This window comes from Mizuhopecten yessoensis, unplaced genomic scaffold, assembly GCF_002113885.1.
Source record: "Mizuhopecten yessoensis strain PY_sf001 unplaced genomic scaffold, ASM211388v2 scaffold8123, whole genome shotgun sequence".
Taxonomy (NCBI): domain Eukaryota; kingdom Metazoa; phylum Mollusca; class Bivalvia; order Pectinida; family Pectinidae; genus Mizuhopecten; species Mizuhopecten yessoensis.
In genome coordinates this window covers 1,631,352-1,651,201 of record NW_018407390.1, presented here as the reverse complement: position 1 = coordinate 1,651,201, position 19,850 = coordinate 1,631,352, and the positions used below count along the sequence as shown (strand labels likewise).

The 19,850-nt window shown below is 36.9% G+C and overlaps 1 protein-coding gene across 1 annotated transcript in view; it reads right to left on the bottom strand.

The window, feature by feature from the left end:
• The window catches only part of LOC110454969, an 89,143-nt gene that overhangs the window by 53,051 nt on the left and 16,242 nt on the right, over nt 1-19,850 (bottom strand). Inside the window, exons 9-20 of the mRNA XM_021504816.1 lie at nt 19,283-19,476; nt 18,436-18,549; nt 17,919-18,049; nt 16,876-17,008; nt 16,463-16,534; nt 15,479-15,733; nt 14,062-14,247; nt 6,598-6,741; nt 5,988-6,088; nt 5,061-5,170; nt 2,607-2,734; nt 734-923 (exon numbers count right to left, since the gene is read on the bottom strand). Coding sequence (XP_021360491.1) covers nt 734-923; nt 2,607-2,734; nt 5,061-5,170; nt 5,988-6,088; nt 6,598-6,741; nt 14,062-14,247; nt 15,479-15,733; nt 16,463-16,534; nt 16,876-17,008; nt 17,919-18,049; nt 18,436-18,549; nt 19,283-19,476 — 1,758 coding nt within the window. The remainder of the gene's footprint in view (nt 1-733; nt 924-2,606; nt 2,735-5,060; nt 5,171-5,987; nt 6,089-6,597; nt 6,742-14,061; nt 14,248-15,478; nt 15,734-16,462; nt 16,535-16,875; nt 17,009-17,918; nt 18,050-18,435; nt 18,550-19,282; nt 19,477-19,850) is intronic.

The window sequence follows — 19,850 nt, the reverse complement described above, 5'->3', positions numbered from 1 at the left end:
TTATATAGTGTATGGTAATTATTTACATGGTGTATGGATATCCACTTATATGGTGTATGGAAATTATTTACATGGTGTATGGATATCCCCTTAATATAGTGTATGGTAATTATTTACATGGTGTATGGATATCCCCTTTATATAGTGTATGGTAATTATTTACAAGGTGTTTGTATATCCACGTATATGGTGTATGGTTATTATTTAAATGGTGTATGGATATCCACTTATATAGTGTGTGGTAATTATTGACATGATGAATGGATATCCACTTATATGGTGTATGATAATTGTTTACATGGTGTATGGGTAGTTATTTATATAGTGCATGATAGTTGTTTACATGGTGTATGGGTAATTATTTATATGGTGTATGATAATTATTTACATGGTGTATGTTTATCTATCTACAGAACACTTGAGCATGATAACCTTTTTTAAATTACATACAACCTTTGGACAGGGTAATTTGATGTTGATATTTACAGATTCTGTACATTTCCTTGTTTCTCAGCTTTTGAAAAATAAACATAAACAAACACACCAGTTGACATGTTAATTCTGAGCAGGCCAGAATGCATTCCCAGGGACATTGTACAGTATAGATTAATAAACAATAAAGGTACAATTATAAGTTTTCATTTTATGGCATTTTTTTCTGATCAATTTTATACACTAAATCTCATGTTTAATTTATCAAGATTTGTTTCTCCTCACACTTGCTTTATCTCACCTGAGTCGATACTAGCAAATTCTTCTTTTGGAGCGATTAAACCTCTCTTTGTTTTCTTGCAGGCAATTTGGTCGTCGTTTCCAAAGGAATATCGGAAATGGAACTCTGACATGTGACAACAGTTATGTGAGGCACTAAGGGCAATCTTCCGGTCCCTTGTTGGATTACATTCTTGACAGCATATTGTTTTCTACAAACAAAAACGTATCCATGGAAAAATGCTATGTAAGAGTTATTATCTCCCTTGATTATATTTTTTTGAAATTGACATTATCTGATGAAGTTGCAAGAACTTGTTTGAAAGAACAATTCATTTGTAACTGCCTTATTAGGAGAAATCCAAATTCATAAGAAGAAATATACATGGGTGTGTTTATGGTTTCTTGATCAAGGAAAAGGTATGTTTACTGCAATTTCTTGCAATAACATCATAACACTAGTAATTTGGTAATTTGGCAGGGAATCAAGCTTATTGATGGAGTGACATTAACAGTAAGCACATAATACTAAGCGTGAGTTTTATCTGAAGCTGTCGATAATTTCAAACTTAAGCATAAGGCAAGGTTCATGAAAATCAAATAATTCCCTCACAAGTGATCATCCAGAATCCATTCGCCAATCAGATTGCAGCAGCTTAATTAAATTTGCATACATTTGGTAAAGGGATTTTGGTTTCCAATATTTAGTTAATAAAACTTTATAACAAGCAATACGTACCTTTATAATTGATAACAGGTAATACCATGTTGATAACAATACCATGTTTATAAAGTTGACAGGTAATACCATGATTAAAATATGTACAGTAGGTATGATATTTTGCTTATCCATCTTACAATTTACATCAAAACTTAATTCGATAATCAATTAAAAAATCCAATGAACATTCAATTGATTAACGAACAATCCAGTTTATTAATTAAAATGTCTTTTTAAATTCTTTTCTGATGCATGATTTCATTAAATACAAGATATGTGAAGACTTTTTAAGCTTTGAAATTGTGGAAAAGCAAGACAACTTAACAGTGAACATTGTGTAAAGATATCAACAAGATGTGTTACAAATACTGGTATTCCGTCTTTGCGTATTGCAGAGTTATCTTCTCTTGTGAGCAGGAATTGATTGTTACGTCATTGGTTTGTGTGAGAAAATTACGTCGTTTTCTCAAAAATTGATGACGTTACTCTCACAAACAAATCAGGAAACAATCAATACCTGCTCACAAGAGCAGATAACTCTGCAATATGCAAAGACGGAATAATAAGGTATGCTAGGCAAATTTGATTGAAAACTGATTATTACTTCAAAAGATATTATAATCCTGGTACTATTCGCCGATTGGATTGCAGCAACTTCATCAACTATGCACCTACTGAGCTAACAAAGCACCAAGCAAGAATGAGTGACTACTTGGGTAGAAAATATACCACACCACTTTCATCTACTTGCTAAATTCTCCAATGATATTGTCTAAATAAAATGCATGTTATCCAAGATGGTGGTTGAAAGAGTTAATGGGTTTTAGACCCCATTTAAAACTGAACTTGAGTAGGAAGTTGATACTACATTAGACATATTGCCACTAAATTCACTTCAGGGACTTAACATTTTAAATCGCCAATTGTATTTAATTTCACATGCAGTTTAAAATCAAATTTTATGATTAGATGTTTTTTTAGTTGTAAATAAGAGATTTTCTTCTCAAAAATTTGGAAATATGTATTATCTAGTGTTGTGTGAATAATGATACTGAGATATATACATTATTACATCTCATAAAAGTCAATAGCCTAAGGATATATGGGTGGATATGAAGAGAGTTATATTAGTCAGGAGGGGCACAGAATAGTCACAATATCTAGAGAAACTTACAATTGCATAAACTTTCTTCGAAATTAACATCCCACTCAAAATTGTTGTGACGTTGTTGAAGGTGACAGTAAGCGCGCCTTTCATGTTGCTATTAACAACACGAGCACTGATCACAATGGCGGGGAAACCTGAGAAGATAATTCATGCATTCAGTAAGTATGTATCAAAACCCAATTAGTACAAAACAAACAGAGAACCTGAGCTTTGATTGACCTATATTACATAATGTATTAAATCTCAGAACCTGAGCTTTGATTGATCTATATTACATAATGTATTAAATCTCAGAACCTGAGCTGTGACTGCCCTATATTACATAATGTATCAAGTCTCAGAACCTGAGCTTTGACTGGCCTATATTACATAATGTATTAGATCTCAGAACCTGAGCTTTGATTGATCTATATTACATAATGTATTAAAACTCAGAACCTGAGTTTTGACTGACCTATATTACATAATGTATCAAGTCTCAGAACCTGAGCTTTGACTGAACTATATATTACATAATGTATTAAAACTCAGAACCTGAGTTTTGACTGACCTATATTACATAATGTATTAAATCTCAGAACCTGAGCTTTGACTGACCTATATCACATAATGTATCAAGTCTCAGAACCTGAGCTTTGACGGACCTATATTACATAATGTATCAAGTCTCAGAACCTGAGTTACAATTAATCAACTTTCATATAAAGTAACACGCCACAAGTCTTTAATGTTTCATCTTCTTCGTTTCCTATTAGATTAAATTATTTTCGATAAAGGACTTTGTATGGTTTGGGCGTGTTTTGGCCCCCAAATGCATCAAAATTCAAAACCTTTTAAATGAACTTTGAAATGACTGTTTCTATAATTTTGAATACTTCCCCAGTACTATTATGTAAACATTTATTTGTGTTTTCAATTTTGGCTACCATATAACCAGGTCATAAATAATTGAAATTTGATTATTCAATCAATTTTGACAGGTTTTCACCTAGTTTTTTTCTTAGCTACCATAAAGTGCACTCTTGAACAAACTTTATATTTCTCCTAAAGATGTATTACAGGTGCCTTCACATTATCCTTTCATATTAAGTTTGTTCAAGCATGCAACCTAAAGTTTCTAGGAGAAAAACTATGCAAAGTATCACAATATTCACTGAATATTCAAATTTTCAAATTTATGCAAATTTGAACTTGTTACCATGGCAACAATATTTAAGAAATATAAATAAATATTTTAATAATAGTATTTGGGAAGTATTCAAAATTAAAAAAACAGTCATTTCAAAGTTCATTTAAAGGTTTTGAATTTTGATGCATTTGAAAGCCAAAACACGCCCAAACCATATATAGTCCTTTGATGACCTTATTTGAAACCGACTCTAACTAAAAAATTACACTCCATAATAGATATATATATATATATGGTATCTACTGGTAATGTTGATTTAATTGTCTGTGACTCTGTTCCAAAAATGCCAAAAGTTACTGTTCATGTCATTCCCATATATATAGGCCACAATGTTCAATTTTGGTGTAATATGTTTGAGCCAATTTACTCATTACAGTCAGAAATTGATAATTACATATCATTACTAATAGAAGTGTTGGATAACTGCCTAGCTTCTTGCTGAATGCATTGAAATGGGATGAAAGCAAGAGGCTCAATGGGCCTATATCGCTCACCAAAAGTAGGTCAAGGTCATGTTCAAATTCAAAGTTCAAATAGTATATTTAAGTCTCACCAACCATAAAATATATGTACTAATACAATATTACAATATATGGAGGCCACTCTAAAATAGTGATTCTTGATAACATACATAACTGTATAAAATCATCTGCAGGGGTTATGGCATGTTTGTACTTTCTCACAGCCACATAAACCTAGACACTCCCCTTTATTGATCTCATTAGTGAAGAGTTCCACTAGGACACTAACATTGATTGATCTCAGTAGAGAGCAGTTTCACCTTGATTTTTACCTTTATTGACCTCATTAAAGAGGAGTTTCACCTGGACAGTCATTTTGACAGACCTTGTTGGCAAAGAGTTCCACCAGGACACTCAACTTGATTAGTCTCAGTAGTGAGGAGTTTTACCTGGACACTTAAAATTACCTTGATTGATCTCGTTAGAGAGGAGTTTTACCTGGACACTTAAAATTACCTTGATTGATCTCGTTAGAGAGGAGTTTTACCTGGACACTTAAAATTACCTTGATTGATCTCGTTAGAGAGGAGTTTTACCTGGACACTTAAAATTACCTTGATTGATCTCGTTAGAGAGGAGTTTTACCTGGACACTTAAAATTACCTTGATTGATCTCGTTAGAGAGGAGTTTTACCTGGACACTTAAAATTACCTTGATTGATCTCGTTAGAGAGGAGTTTTACCTGGACACTTAAAATTACCTTGATTGATCTCGTTAGAGAGGAGTTTTACCTGGACACTTAAAATTACCTTGATTGATCTCGTTAGTGAGGAGTTCCACCAGAACCATGACAGGGCCCTGACGTAGGATGAGTCCAGACTTCCACAACAACACCATCTGGGAAGCCTCGTTTAATTTCCTGTAAAACAATCCAGAAGAATCTGTTGATTGACATAGTAATTTCAAACAACTTAATACTCTAAATGTAAACAAATGATCTATGGAAATCAAGGTTAACTAAACAAGGGATATTCTGTGACCAATACATTTAAATACAAAAAAGGTCCTAGATTTGCCTAATAATTACTATACTATACTGAGGAAGTCTGGTAAGAACAGCTGAGGTAGGCTAGGGAAAGTGAAGTTAGTGTCTCTGTATTGTTTACCTGAGGAAGCATGGTAAGAACAGCTGAGGTAGGCTAGGGAAAGTGAAGTAAGTGTCTCTGTATTGTTTACCTGAGGAAGTCTAGTAAGAACAGCTGAGGTAGGCTAGGGAAAGGGAAGTAAGCGTCTCTCTGTATTGTTTACATGAGGAAGCATGGTAAGAACAGCTGAGGTAGGCTAGGGAAAGTGAAGTAAGTGTCTCTCTGTATTGTTTACCCAAGGAAGCATGGTAAGAACAGCTGAGGTAGGCTAGGAAAAGTGAAGTAAGTGTCTCTTTGTATTGTTTACCTGAGGAAGCATGGTAAGAACACCTGAGGTAGGCTAGGGAAAGTGAAGTAAGCGTCTCTCTGTATTGTTTACCTGAGGAAGCATGCTAAGTACAGCTGAGGTAGGCTAGGGAAAGTGAAGTAAGTGTCTCTGTATTGTTTTCCTGAGGAAGCATGGTTAAAACAGCTGAGGTAGGCTAAGGAAAGTGAAGTAAGCGTCTCTCTGTATTGTTTACCTGAGGAAGCATGGTAAGAACAGCTAAGGTAGGCTAGGGAAAGTGAAGTAAGCATCTCTGTATTGTTTACCCGAGGAAGTCTGGTAAGAACAGCTGAGGTAGGCTAGGGAAAGTGAAGTAAGCGTCTCTCTGGTGTTCCCCTTCCGGTAACCCTGCTGTCCATATCTCGTCCTGTGTACAGAGTTAATTTGTATAGACAGCTTTATCTAATGGAACTTTGTTCACACATATAATTAACAATACTATTGTTACAAGTGAAATTATAATGCTCATTTACATTTATTAGGAAAAATTTTGTTCAAACAAAACAGCGTATTTTAAAGAATCATTTATCAATGAAGTAAGGAAATACAAGGGTAAAGATACTGTAAAAACATTCTCACAATCATTATTTAGTGCATCCCATTGATCATTTTACAAATTTTAATTCTGAAATCAGTTAAATCTGCTTATCTGCCATGGCTGTGATCAGTGCCATGTCCTTGTCAGTCTGTGTGCTCTTATTATTTTCCTAAACATTCAGGTCAGTAATTACGATACACATATGTTATCATTTTTTAATGACTCTTTTGCCTCCTACACAAAATGAAAAAATGCACAATATTGGCATAATAGTATTTTTCTTTTATGGTTCTTATATGATTGTGATTCATGTATCTACAAAACTATACAATACTAACCAGCGGTACACCTGGGGTGTCAGGGAGATCTTCAGTCATCACAAAGGTAAGTGCATCTGAAAATCTGGAATCTTTCATGGGCCAAGCAAATCTAAACATCATTCCCATGTCTAGTAGAATATCCATAAAAGTATTTCTCTGTGTCTGAAAAAGAAAATTGGAAAACAATCAATTACAAGAAATGGAAAACGACTATTTTGCTAGTAACAAACGACCTCATGAACTTGATCAGTTTAACCTGCTACAGGTGACCTATGACCCAACACATTTAAATCTAGATCAAGCCTCATTCATCAGCCACGCACCAGCAGAGCCTAAATCACTTCAATACTTTTGAGTAAAAGTAAATCCATCCCAAAATCACTTGATTGACTACTAGGAAAAGTGGTCATATTTAATCGTGAATGAGCATTGAAATGTGTCCAATCCATCTGATCTACAGCTAAAAAGAATATGACATTATAACAGTTAAACTACAAACAATTTGTAAAGGTGAACTGTCAACTGTAAAAACAGGGGAGCCTTCCTCTACAGGTGTGTCATCATAGCCTACCTATACAGGTGTGTCATTATACCCTACCTCTACAGGTGTGTCATTATAATCTAACTCTATAGTTGTGTCATCATAGCCTACCTATACATGTGTGTCATTATAATCTACCTCTACAGGTGTGTCATCATAATCTACCTCTACAGGTGTGTCATTATAATCTACCTCTATAGTTGTGTCATCATAGCCTACCTATACATGTGTGTCATAGCTTACCTATGCATGTGTCATAATAGCCTACCTCTACAGGTGTGTCATCATAGCCTACCTATACAGGTGTGTCATTATAATCTACCTCTACAGGTGTGTCATTATAATCTACCTCTACAGGTGTGTCATTATAATCTACCTCTACAGGTGTGTCATCATAATCTACCTCTACAGGTGTGTCATTATAATCTACCTCTATAGGTGTGTCATCATAGCCTACCTATACATGTGTCATCATAGCTTACCTCTGCATGTGTGTCATAGCTTACCTATGCATGTGTCATAATAGCCTACCTCTACAGGTGTGTCATCTTAGCCTACCTATACATGTGTGTCATCATAGCCTACCTATACTTGTGTGTCACCATAATCTACCTCTACAGGTGTATCATAAAAGCCTACCTCTACAGGTGTGTCATCATAGCCTACCTATACATGTTTGTCATCATAGCCTACCTATACTTGTGTGTCATCATAATCTACCTCTACATGTGTGTCATTATAACATAACTCTACAGGTGTGTTATCATAATCTACCTCTACAGGTGTGTCATCATAACCTTCCTCTACAGATGTGTCATCATAATCTATCTCTACATGTGTGTCATCATAACATACCTCTACAGGTGTTTCATCATAGCCTACCTATACATGTGTCATCATACCCTTCCTCTACAGGTGTGTCTTCATAGCTTACCTCTACAGGTGTGTCATCATAGCCTACCTCTACAGGTATGTCATTATAACCTACCTCTACAGGTGTGTCACTATAACCTACCTCTACATGTGTGTCATTACAGCCTACCTCTACAGGTGTGTCATTATAACCTACTTCTACAGGTGTGTCATTACAGCCTACCTCTACAGGTGTGTCATTATAGCCTACCTCTACAGGTGTGTCATCATAGCCTACCTCTACAGGTGTATCATCATAGCCTACCTATACATGTGTGTCATCATAGCCTACCTATACATGTGTGTCATTATAATCTACCTCTACAGGTGTGTCATTATAACCTACATCTACAGGTGTGTCATCATAACCTACCTCTACAGGTGTGTCATCATAGCCTACCTATACATGTGTGTCATCATAGCCTACCTATACATGTGTGTCATTATAATCTACCTCTACAGGTGTGTCATTATAACCTACCTCTACAGGTGTGTCATCATAACCTACCTCTACAGGTGTGTCATCATAGCCTACCTCTAAAGGTGTATCATCATAGCCTACCTATACATGTGTGTCATCATAGCCTACCTATACATGTGTGTCATTATAATCTACCTCTACAGGTGTGTCATTATAACCTACATCTACAGGTGTGTCATCATAACCTACCTCTACAGGTGTGTCATCATAGCCTACCTATACATGTGTGTCATCATAGCCTACCTATACATGTGTGTCATTATAATCTACCTCTACAGGTGTGTCATTATAACCTACATCTACAGGTGTGTCATCATAACCTACCTCTACAGGTGTGTCATCATAGCCTACCTATACATGTGTGTCATCATAGCCTACCTATACATGTGTGTCATTATAATCTACCTCTACAGGTGTGTCATTATAACCTACATCTACAGGTGTGTCATCATAACCTACCTCTACAGGTGTGTCATCATAGCCTACCTATACATGTGTGTCATCATAGCCTACCTATACATGTGTGTCATTATAATCTACCTTTACAGGTTTGTCGTCATAGCCTACCTATACATGTGTGTCATCATAGCCTACCTATACATATGTGTCATTATAATCTACCTCTACAGGTATGTCATTATAACCTACCTCTACAGGTGTGTCACTATAACCTACCTCTACATGTGTGTCATTACAGCCTACCTCTACAGGTGTGTCATTATAACCTACCTCTACAGGTGTGTCATTACAGCCTACCTCTACAGGTGTGTCATTATAGCCTACCTCTACAGGTGTGTCATCATAACCTACCTCTACAGGTGTATCATCATAGCCTACCTATACATGTGTGTCATCATAGCCTACCTATACATGTGTGTCATTATAATCTACCTCTACAGGTGTGTCATTATAACCTACATCTACAGGTGTGTCATCATAACCTACCTCTACAGGTGTGTCATCATAGCCTACCTATACATGTGTGTCATCATAGCCTACCTATACATGTGTGTCATTATAATCTACCTCTACAGGTGTGTCATTATAACCTACATCTACAGGTGTGTCATCATAACCTACCTCTACAGGTGTGTCATCATAGCCTACCTATACATGTGTGTCATCATAGCCTACCTATACATGTGTGTCATTATAATCTACCTCTACAGGTGTGTCATTATAACCTACATCTACAGGTGTGTCATCATAACCTACCTCTACAGGTGTGTCATCATAGCCTACCTATACATGTGTGTCATCATAGCCTACCTATACATGTGTGTCATTATAATCTACCTCTACAGGTGTGTCATTATAACCTACATCTACAGGTGTGTCATCATAACCTACCTCTACAGGTGTGTCATCATAGCCTACCTATACATGTGTGTCATCATAGCCTACCTATACATGTGTGTCATTATAATCTACCTCTACAGGTGTGTCATTATAACCTACATCTACAGGTGTGTCATCATAACCTACCTCTACAGGTGTGTCATCATAGCCTACCTATACATGTGTGTCATCATAGCCTACCTATACATGTGTGTCATTATAATCTACCTCTACAGGTGTGTCATTATAACCTACATCTACAGGTGTGTCATCATAACCTACCTCTACAGGTGTGTCATCATAGCCTACCTATACATGTGTGTCATCATAGCCTACCTATACATGTGTGTCATTATAATCTACCTCTACAGGTGTGTCATTATAACCTACCTCTGCAGGTGTGTCATTATAACCTACCTCTACAGGTGTGTCATTACAGCCTACCTCTACATGTGTGTCATCATAGCCTACCTATACAGGTGTGTCATTATAATCTACCTCTACAGGTGTGTCATTATAATCTACCTCTACAGGTGTGTCATCATAACCTACCTCTACAGGTGTGTCATCATAGCCTACCTATACAGGTGTGTCATTATAACCTACCTCTACAGGTGTGTCATTATAACCTACCTCTACAGGTGTGTCATTATAACCTACCTCTACAGGTGTGTCATTATAACCTACCTCTACAGGTGTGTCATTATAACCTACCTCTACAGGTGTGTCATTATAACCTACCTCTACAGGTGTGTCATTATAACCTACCTCTACAGGTGTGTCATTATAACCTACCTCTACAGGTGTGTCATTATAACCTACCTCTACAGGTGTGTCATCATAACCTACCTCTACAGGTGTGTCATCATAGCCTACCTCTACAGGTGTGTCATTATAGCCTACCTCTACAGGTGTGTCATTATAGCCTACCTCTACAGGTGTGTCATCATAGCCTACCTATACAGGTGTGTCATTATAATCTACCTCTACAGGTGTGTCATCATAATCTACCTCTACAGGTGTGTCATTATAGCCTACCTCTACAGGTGTGTCATTATAGCCTACCTCTACAGGTGTGTCATCATAGCCTACCTCTACAGGTGTGTCATCATAGCCTACCTATACAGGTGTGTCATTATAATCTACCTATACAGGTGTGTCATTATAATCTACCTCTACAGGTGTGTCATCATAATCTACCTCTACAGGTGTGTCATCATAACCTACCTCTACAGGTGTGTCATCATAGCCTACCTATACAGGTGTGTCATTATAACCTACCTCTACAGGTGTGTCATTATAACCTACCTCTACAGGTGTGTCATTATAACCTACCTCTACAGGTGTGTCATTATAACCTACCTCTACAGGTGTGTCATTATAACCTACCTCTACAGGTGTGTCATTATAACCTACCTCTACAGGTGTGTCATTATAACCTACCTCTACAGGTGTGTCATTATAACCTACCTCTACAGGTGTGTCATTATAACCTACCTCTACAGGTGTGTCATCATAACCTACCTCTACAGGTGTGTCATCATAGCCTACCTATACAGGTGTGTCATTATAACCTACCTCTACAGGTGTGTCATTATAACCTACCTCTACAGGTGTGTCATTATAACCTACCTCTACAGGTGTGTCATTATAACCTACCTCTACAGGTGTGTCATTATAACCTACCTCTACAGGTGTGTCATTATAACCTACCTCTACAGGTGTGTCATTATAACCTACCTCTACAGGTGTGTCATTATAACCTACCTCTACAGGTGTGTCATTATAACCTACCTCTACAGGTGTGTCATTATAGCCTACCTCTACAGGTGTGTCATCATAGCCTACCTATACAGGTGTGTCATTATAATCTACCTCTACAGGTGTGTCATTATAACCTACCTCTACAGGTGTGTCATTATAACCTACCTCTACAGGTGTGTCATTATAACCTACCTCTACAGGTGTGTCATTATAACCTACCTCTACAGGTGTGTCATTATAACCTACCTCTACAGGTGTGTCATTATAACCTACCTCTACAGGTGTGTCATTATAACCTACCTCTACAGGTGTGTCATTATAACCTACCTCTACAGGTGTGTCATTACCGCCTACCTCTACAGGTGTGTCATCATAGCCTACCTATACAGGTGTGTCATTATAATCTACCTCTACAGGTGTGTCATTATAATCTACCTCTACAGGTGTGTCATCATAACCTACCTCTACAGGTGTGTCATCATAGCCTACCTATACAGGTGTGTCATTATAACCTACCTCTACAGGTGTGTCATTATAACCTACCTCTACAGGTGTGTCATTATAATCTACCTATACAGGTGTGTCATCATAATCTACCTCTACAGGTGTGTCATTATAATCTACCTCTATAGGTGTGTCATCATAGCCTACCTATACATGTGTCATCATAATCTACTTCTGCATGTGTGTCATAGCCTACCTATGCATGTGTCATAATAGCCTACCTCTACAAGTGTGTCATCATAATCTACCTCTACAGGTGTATCATAATAGCCTACCTCTACAGGTGTGTCATCATAGCCTACCTATACAGGTGTGTCATTATAATCTACCTCTACAGGTGTGTCATTATAATCTACCTCTACAGGTGTGTCATCATAACCTACCTCTACAGGTGTGTCATCATAGCCTACCTATACAGGTGTGTCATTATAACCTACCTCTACAGGTGTGTCATTATAACCTACCTCTACAGGTGTGTCATTATAATCTACCTATACAGGTGTGTCATCATAATCTACCTCTACAGGTGTGTCATTATAATCTACCTCTATAGGTGTGTCATCATAGCCTACCTATACATGTGTCATCATAATCTACTTCTGCATGTGTGTCATAGCCTACCTATGCATGTGTCATAATAGCCTACCTCTACAAGTGTGTCATCATAATCTACCTCTACAGGTGTATCATAATAGCCTACCTCTACTGGTGTGTCATCATAGCCTACCTATACATGTGTGTCATCATAGCCCACCTATACTTGTGTGTCATCATAATCTACCTCTACATGTGTGTCATTATAACTTAACTCTACAGGTGTGTCATCATAATCTACCTCTACAGGTGTGTCATTATAGCCTACCTCTACAGGTGTGTCATTATAGCCTACCTCTACAGGTGTGTCATTACAGCCTACCTCTACAGGTGTGTCATCATAACCTACCTCTACAGGTGTGTCATTACAGCCTACCTCTGCAGGTGTGTCATCATAACCTACCTCTACAGGTGTGTCATTACAGCCTACCTCTACAGGTGTGTCATTATAATCTACCTCTACATGTGTGTCATCATAACATACCTCTACAGGTGTGTCATCATAATCTACCTCTACATGTGTGTCATCATAACATACCTCTACAGGTGTGTCATCATAACCTACATCTACAGGTGTGTCATCATAACCTACCTCTACAGGTGTGTCATCATAACCTTCATCTACAGTAGTGTCATAATAGCCTACCTATACATGTGTGTCATCATAACCTACCTATACATGTGTGTCATCATAATCTACCTCTACAGGTGTATCATAATAGCCTACCTCTACAGGTGTGTCATCATAGCCTACCTATACATGTGTGTCATCATAGCCTACCTATACTTGTGTGTCATCATAATCTACCTCTGCATGTGTGTCATTATAACTTAACTCTACAGGTGTGTCATCATAATCTACCTCTACAGGTGTGTCATTATAGCCTACCTCTGCAGGTGTGTCATCATAACCTACATCTACAGGAGTGTCATCATAACCTACCTCTACAGGTGTGTCATTATAGCCTACCTCTGCAGGTGTGTCATCATAACCTACCTCTACAGGTGTGTCGTCATAACCTTCATCTACAGTAGTGTCATAATAGCCTACCTATACATGTGTGTCATCATAACCTACCTATACATATGTGTCATCATAGCCTACCTCTACAGGTGTGTCATCGTAACCTACACCTACAGAAGTGTCATAATAGCCTACCTATACATGTGTGTCATCATAACCTACCTTTACATGTGTGTCATCATAGCCTACCTCTACAGGTGTGTCATCGTAACCTTCATCTACAGTAGTGTCATAATAGCCTACCTATACATGTGTGTCATCATAACCTACCTATACATGTGTGTCATCATAGCCTACCTCTACAGGTGTGTCATCGTAACCTACCTCTTTCACAGTGTTGAAACGATTCTTGTAGAAATCATCCTTCCTCCAGCAGGGTACATCTTGCCCTATCCAGGGGATGTCTGTCAGGTATGGAGCCTTTACTCCCAGATTTGTAAGACAAGGCAGGTTTGCGATGTCATGGACCAATTGCTTCTTTTCAACTCGGGGATAGTACAGACAATTTCCCTAAACATGAGAAAATAAACAAATAAACAGACTATTTCAAATTAGAACAGTGACAGGTCAGTAAGCGCCCTGTATCTGCCTGACTGTATATGCCCCTATAATCACCAAGCAGAAGTAACATACAGCAATTATTTGAGATTTGGAAATATAGATAATAGTCATGACAAAGTACGTATTTCAGCAAACTACAGTTATATCACCAAGTATGAATCATACTAACAGTTATATCACCAAGTATAAATCATTCTAACAGTTATATCACCAAGTATGAATCATACTAACAGTTATATCACCAAGTATGAATCATACTAACAGTTATATCACCAAGTATGAATCATACTAACAGTTATATCACCAAATATGAATCATACTAACAGTTATATCACCAAGTATGAATCATACTAACAGTTATATCACCAAGTATGAATCATACTAACAGTTATATCACCAAGTATGAATCATACTAACAGTTATATCACCAAGTATGAATCATACTAACAGTTATATCACCAAGTATGAATCATACTAACAGTTATATCACCAAGTATGAATCATACTAACAGTTATATCACCAAGTATGAATCATACTAACAGTTATATCACCAAGTATGAATCATACTAACAGTTATATCACCAAGTATGAATCATACTAACAGTTATATCACCAAGTATGAATCATACTAACAGTTATATCACCAAGTATGAATCATACTAACAGTTATATCACCAAGTATGAATCATACTAACAGTTATATCACCAAGTATGAATCATACTAACAGTTATATCACCAAGTATGAATCATACTAACAGTTATATCACCAAGTATGAATCATACTAACAGTTACAGAATTATTTAAGGTCTAAGCCAATAAGAAGCAGCAGTGGCCATGTTGGATTATGGGATGAGGGTAATATCTCTAAATTCATCATGTAGACTTTCTGCTAAGTACCATATACCACCAAGTATAAACAATATCCTACAAATAGAACAGATTTTGTAGTCATATATGTCTCATACATTCAGAAGCAACGAGAGGTGCCATCCTGAATATAGGTAACTGGGAAACATAATAGCGTATTCATGTAGGATAACCACCATATTTTAGATCTATTGACCACATAAATGAACACCGGTCGGTCAAACGAACAATTTAAAACAGTATTTTGTAGGGCTGTATACTATAAATGTAGATATTTAACTCTGAAACGTATTGAGTTTTGTATTTTCACCTGAGTGTGAAGGACTTCCATAGCCTTGCACATTCCACTGTGTCCACCACTGGGGTCAATCTGCTGGACTGTCTCCGCTGGAAATACCTTTTGATCCTTAAACACTTCTATAGGAGAAAGGACGGTTGGGAATTTCGCATTCACTACAGCATCAAAGACTGAAATTGTTTCTTGAAAAAAGCTGGTGCAATGCCATGGGAACATCTTTCTCATAGTACCCCCGGCTAACTCGAGGAACGAATCCTTGCTCTTACTCTGTTCAAAGAAAAACATAATTCACTTTACCGGTAAGTATGGAACCCCTCGAATTCGCATGGACGTGACAACGTGCCACAGGAAACATGTCATTGTTGCTTGCCTCCACCCGACCCCCCACATCTCAGTAACAAATAACCAATAGGGATATGTAAGCTGGTGACCTTAATATGCAAACAAAGGGCCCAGAGGGTCTGTAATGCTCCAATAGTCCACCATACTGTATTGGGTTCCATTAGTTTTATAAAATATCAAAACGAGAGGAACTCTTTGATTATTTTGAATTGAAGAAAATTTTGAATCCCTGTTATTATAATGTATATTGATAACAAAATTAACAATCACGACTTATTCAAGTTTGAATTCCGATATGTGATTTCTAATTATACAAACCTAGTGAATAAAACATTGATGTCAAACATCGTCGGAAACGAATGAAATGCACACAACATGATAATGACGCTAAAACAGAATAATGGTACATGTGCTTTATAATTATACTGCCGTTATAATCCTCTAATGATCTGACGTCACACAGACACCTGTATAATCACAATGATATATAGGTTAAATACTCAAGTTTTGAGTGGTCAGGGATACATCAGAGTTAAAGGAACACGAGGTATTCGAGCAATGGCAGTTCCAGTAATCAGAGATTCGAGTAATGCAAGTTCGAGTAAGTGGGGTTTCTCTATAGAGGATTGAATCTTTTTATAATTGCTTTCTTACCAAATCTGTGGTCAGTAACGCTTGGCAGCTGTCCAGGACAGCATTAATGGTTGTTGGCTCATTAATAGTTTTCTGAAAAGGAGAAAAAAAAATAACAGCTATATAACCCTGGCTAATAATGATGTCTCACTAAATACAATGGAATAATACAAAAATACATATTTCATGTCAGTCAGGTTATAAGTCTACACTCACTACTATACCCCTTACACTGATCAGGTTGTATCACTATACTCAGCAGTCTTATAGGGACAAGTTGGCCTTGTTCTGGATGAAATATACCCTTGCCCCTTAAAATGCTTTTTGTGGATTGCTATTTTGCAAACATAATATACAGTTAATACAGAAAAAATTTATACAGCTTCCTATCATTGAGATATATCCAGAAATAAAACTAGCTATAAATTACTTACTAAGATTTGTCGTTTTGAGGTCGTCTTGTTGCCCAGCACTGTCTGGACATTGTCCACCAGTGTTTGACCGATGCCCAGCTGTATCTGAGCCTCAAAGTTATCATGCTCCTTTATCATCTTTTCATCTTGATTTCTATATATAAAACAAATGTACCAAACTGATCATGATGACCACCATACACCTACTGTTACTGTCCTGGTTCAGTCTATCTACTGATTGCTGTAGTCATATCCAACCACGGTCAAAATACCAAACTAGATTTAGGATTCTCTCCCCTTAATGCACAGGAAGAGCCTGAAACTCGGTCAAAAATTACTAACATTTTTCAAGCATATAATAGGTATATTTTCAGTATGGTACTGTTATTATTTTTTGACAGAATTTAAGGCTCCTGTGGACTTTTGCAGTGTCAAGACAAAAGTTTGAAACATTTTACAAAGTTGTGGAAAAAAAGAATGTAACCGACCAGATAAATATCCAAACTGCTGCAATTGGGTTTAGAAGCTTACAGAATAGTGTAAATGTGAGTCTAGTCTGGTCAAAATCTCCTTATCAGAGGACAAAAAAGCGCCCCAATAACCTACAATTCTGAAGGGTCAGGGGCCCATGATATTTCGCCTCGTGTTATTCGATGCAGTGGTAGAGAATAGCTCTATTAATTGCTTCTTCAAACCCGCATTGATAAGATCAAGTTTAACCCAGGAAGGGCATCTATACAGCAAATACACAATAAGTCAATATGCCCATATCAACACAATCATTCAAACAATCAATAAACACAAACAATGATTTGAATAATCGATAAATGTAATAGTGGTCATCGTTTTTAATGCTTTCACTTTAAAGGCTCAAACTCCGACCCTTGGTTTAATTACTGGTCTAACTCTCTCAAACAATTCCTTTGAGCCAGGTTTGTAAGAAGCATCTATTACTTTACCAGGATGACATTATCTCACCTAAAACAGTGATGCTTGTTAAGAGCAAGGTTGGGTAAACATTAAGAGGTATATAAATATGTAATATGGATATTATTTTTACTTACCCTCTATAGGTGATGCTGTTAGCAGCGATGTGGGTGTGCCAATCTTGTAAGATTTTAAACACCATCTTTTTCATCTCAACTTCACTACCCGCCTTGCCTAAGTTGCCCAGTACAAATACGTTTTCTGGATACTGCAACAGAAACAATGATGAGAATTTGGAGATTTTTTGAAATTTACAGTTATGAATTTTGTTTAGAATGGCTCATTTTTAGGCTTGTCACATTATTATGCAAAATTAATGTTTGCGTTCACGTTATTTACTTGCAAAATTGCGAAAACATCATCCCTGTGGAAATAATTACTGCTATTTGGTAGTTACCGGTAATATTATTGTATTAAGTGGAACTGTAAAACCTTGTACATCATCTAACTCAATAGGTTTTGCATTATGATTTCTACAAAATAAGGGTCAAATATAAGGTTTGAGTAAGCAACATATGTTACCCTCAATACATAATTTAAAGCATTTCTAATATGACAGAAATAGTTATTTAGTCTGATCAGTCGATAGTTTACCTGCCCAATGATAGACATGATCTGTGCTGCTAGCTTCTTTGCTGTTTTGTCGTCTGTGTTGGAGAACGGCAGTACAATGACACAGCCGTTACTCAGCACCCAGTTCTCACAGCCCTGTTTAAAGGGAAACAAGCACAGGATTTAAGGTCAAAAGGAGTAAGTTCTCACAGCCCTGATTAAAGGGAAACAAGCACAGGATTTAAGGTCAAAAGGAGTAAGTTTTCACAGCTCTTGAAAGAAAAACACATACAACATTATTAAGATCAAAAGAAGCAGATTCCTCTACTTTTACGGTACAGATTTTTGTTCAATATCAAACACCTATTATTATGATTTATAAATCAGGCACACAGATAATTGTATTAATATAACCAATGTGCTCAGAGACATTTTTTTCAAAATAACCATTTTATTATTTAAAATGTCCAACTTCAACTGGGTGGCTGGGATAGACTATGATAAGTGGTTCTTATTTCTATATCAATGAATGTTTACCAAATTATTACCAATCAGAGCTTTGGTATATAGACCTTCTTAAGATTTTAATAATACATAAAGAACATAAAGAATTTTCAATAAAAATTCATAATGTTGAAAATGTTCCTTATTTCGTCATAAGTTATTGACAGTTGTAACAGACTTATTTGTGTATAAATCTGTTATATATATTCTGCTATATGCTATACACAAAAAACACTATTCTTCTAATAAATCGAAATGTCGCAGAGAATTACACATTAGTTCCCCAGAAGACACCCAGCATTAGAAATCTGGTAAAACTTGCTTTAACAGCTTATAATTTTGAACATTAAAAGTATGAAAATGGTTGTTGAAGGAATATCCCTACCGTTCCTGTGACACATTCAAACACGTTGTACTTTTGCTGTGTATTTGGGTCAGGCATCCAGGCTTTCTTTACAGAAAATATGTCACCTTGCTTTGAGGCCTCCTGGGTAAACATCCACTGCCCTTTCTTTGTGTCTGCTTCATGTAGGACCACCAGCTTGGTGAAGTTGTAGTTCACCAGCTGGAGCTCTTTGTCTGTGTATGTCAAAACAATAAGTCACAATATAAAAAGACACATGTGAAACGGGGATAGGCATCATATCTAAAACTGTGACAGGTAACACAATAGAAACTGGGACAGGAACCACAACAGAAACTGGGACAGGAACCGCAACAGAAACTGGAAGAGACACCATCTCTGGAACAAGGACATGGACCACAACATAACCGAGGATAAGGAGGGACCACAGCAAAAACCAAGACAGGGACCACAACAGAAACCAAGACAGGGACCAAAACAGAAACCAAGACAGGACCCAAAACAGAAACCAAGACAGGACCCACAACAGAAACCAAGACAAGGACCACAACAGAAACCAAGACAGGGACCACAACAGAAACCAAGACAG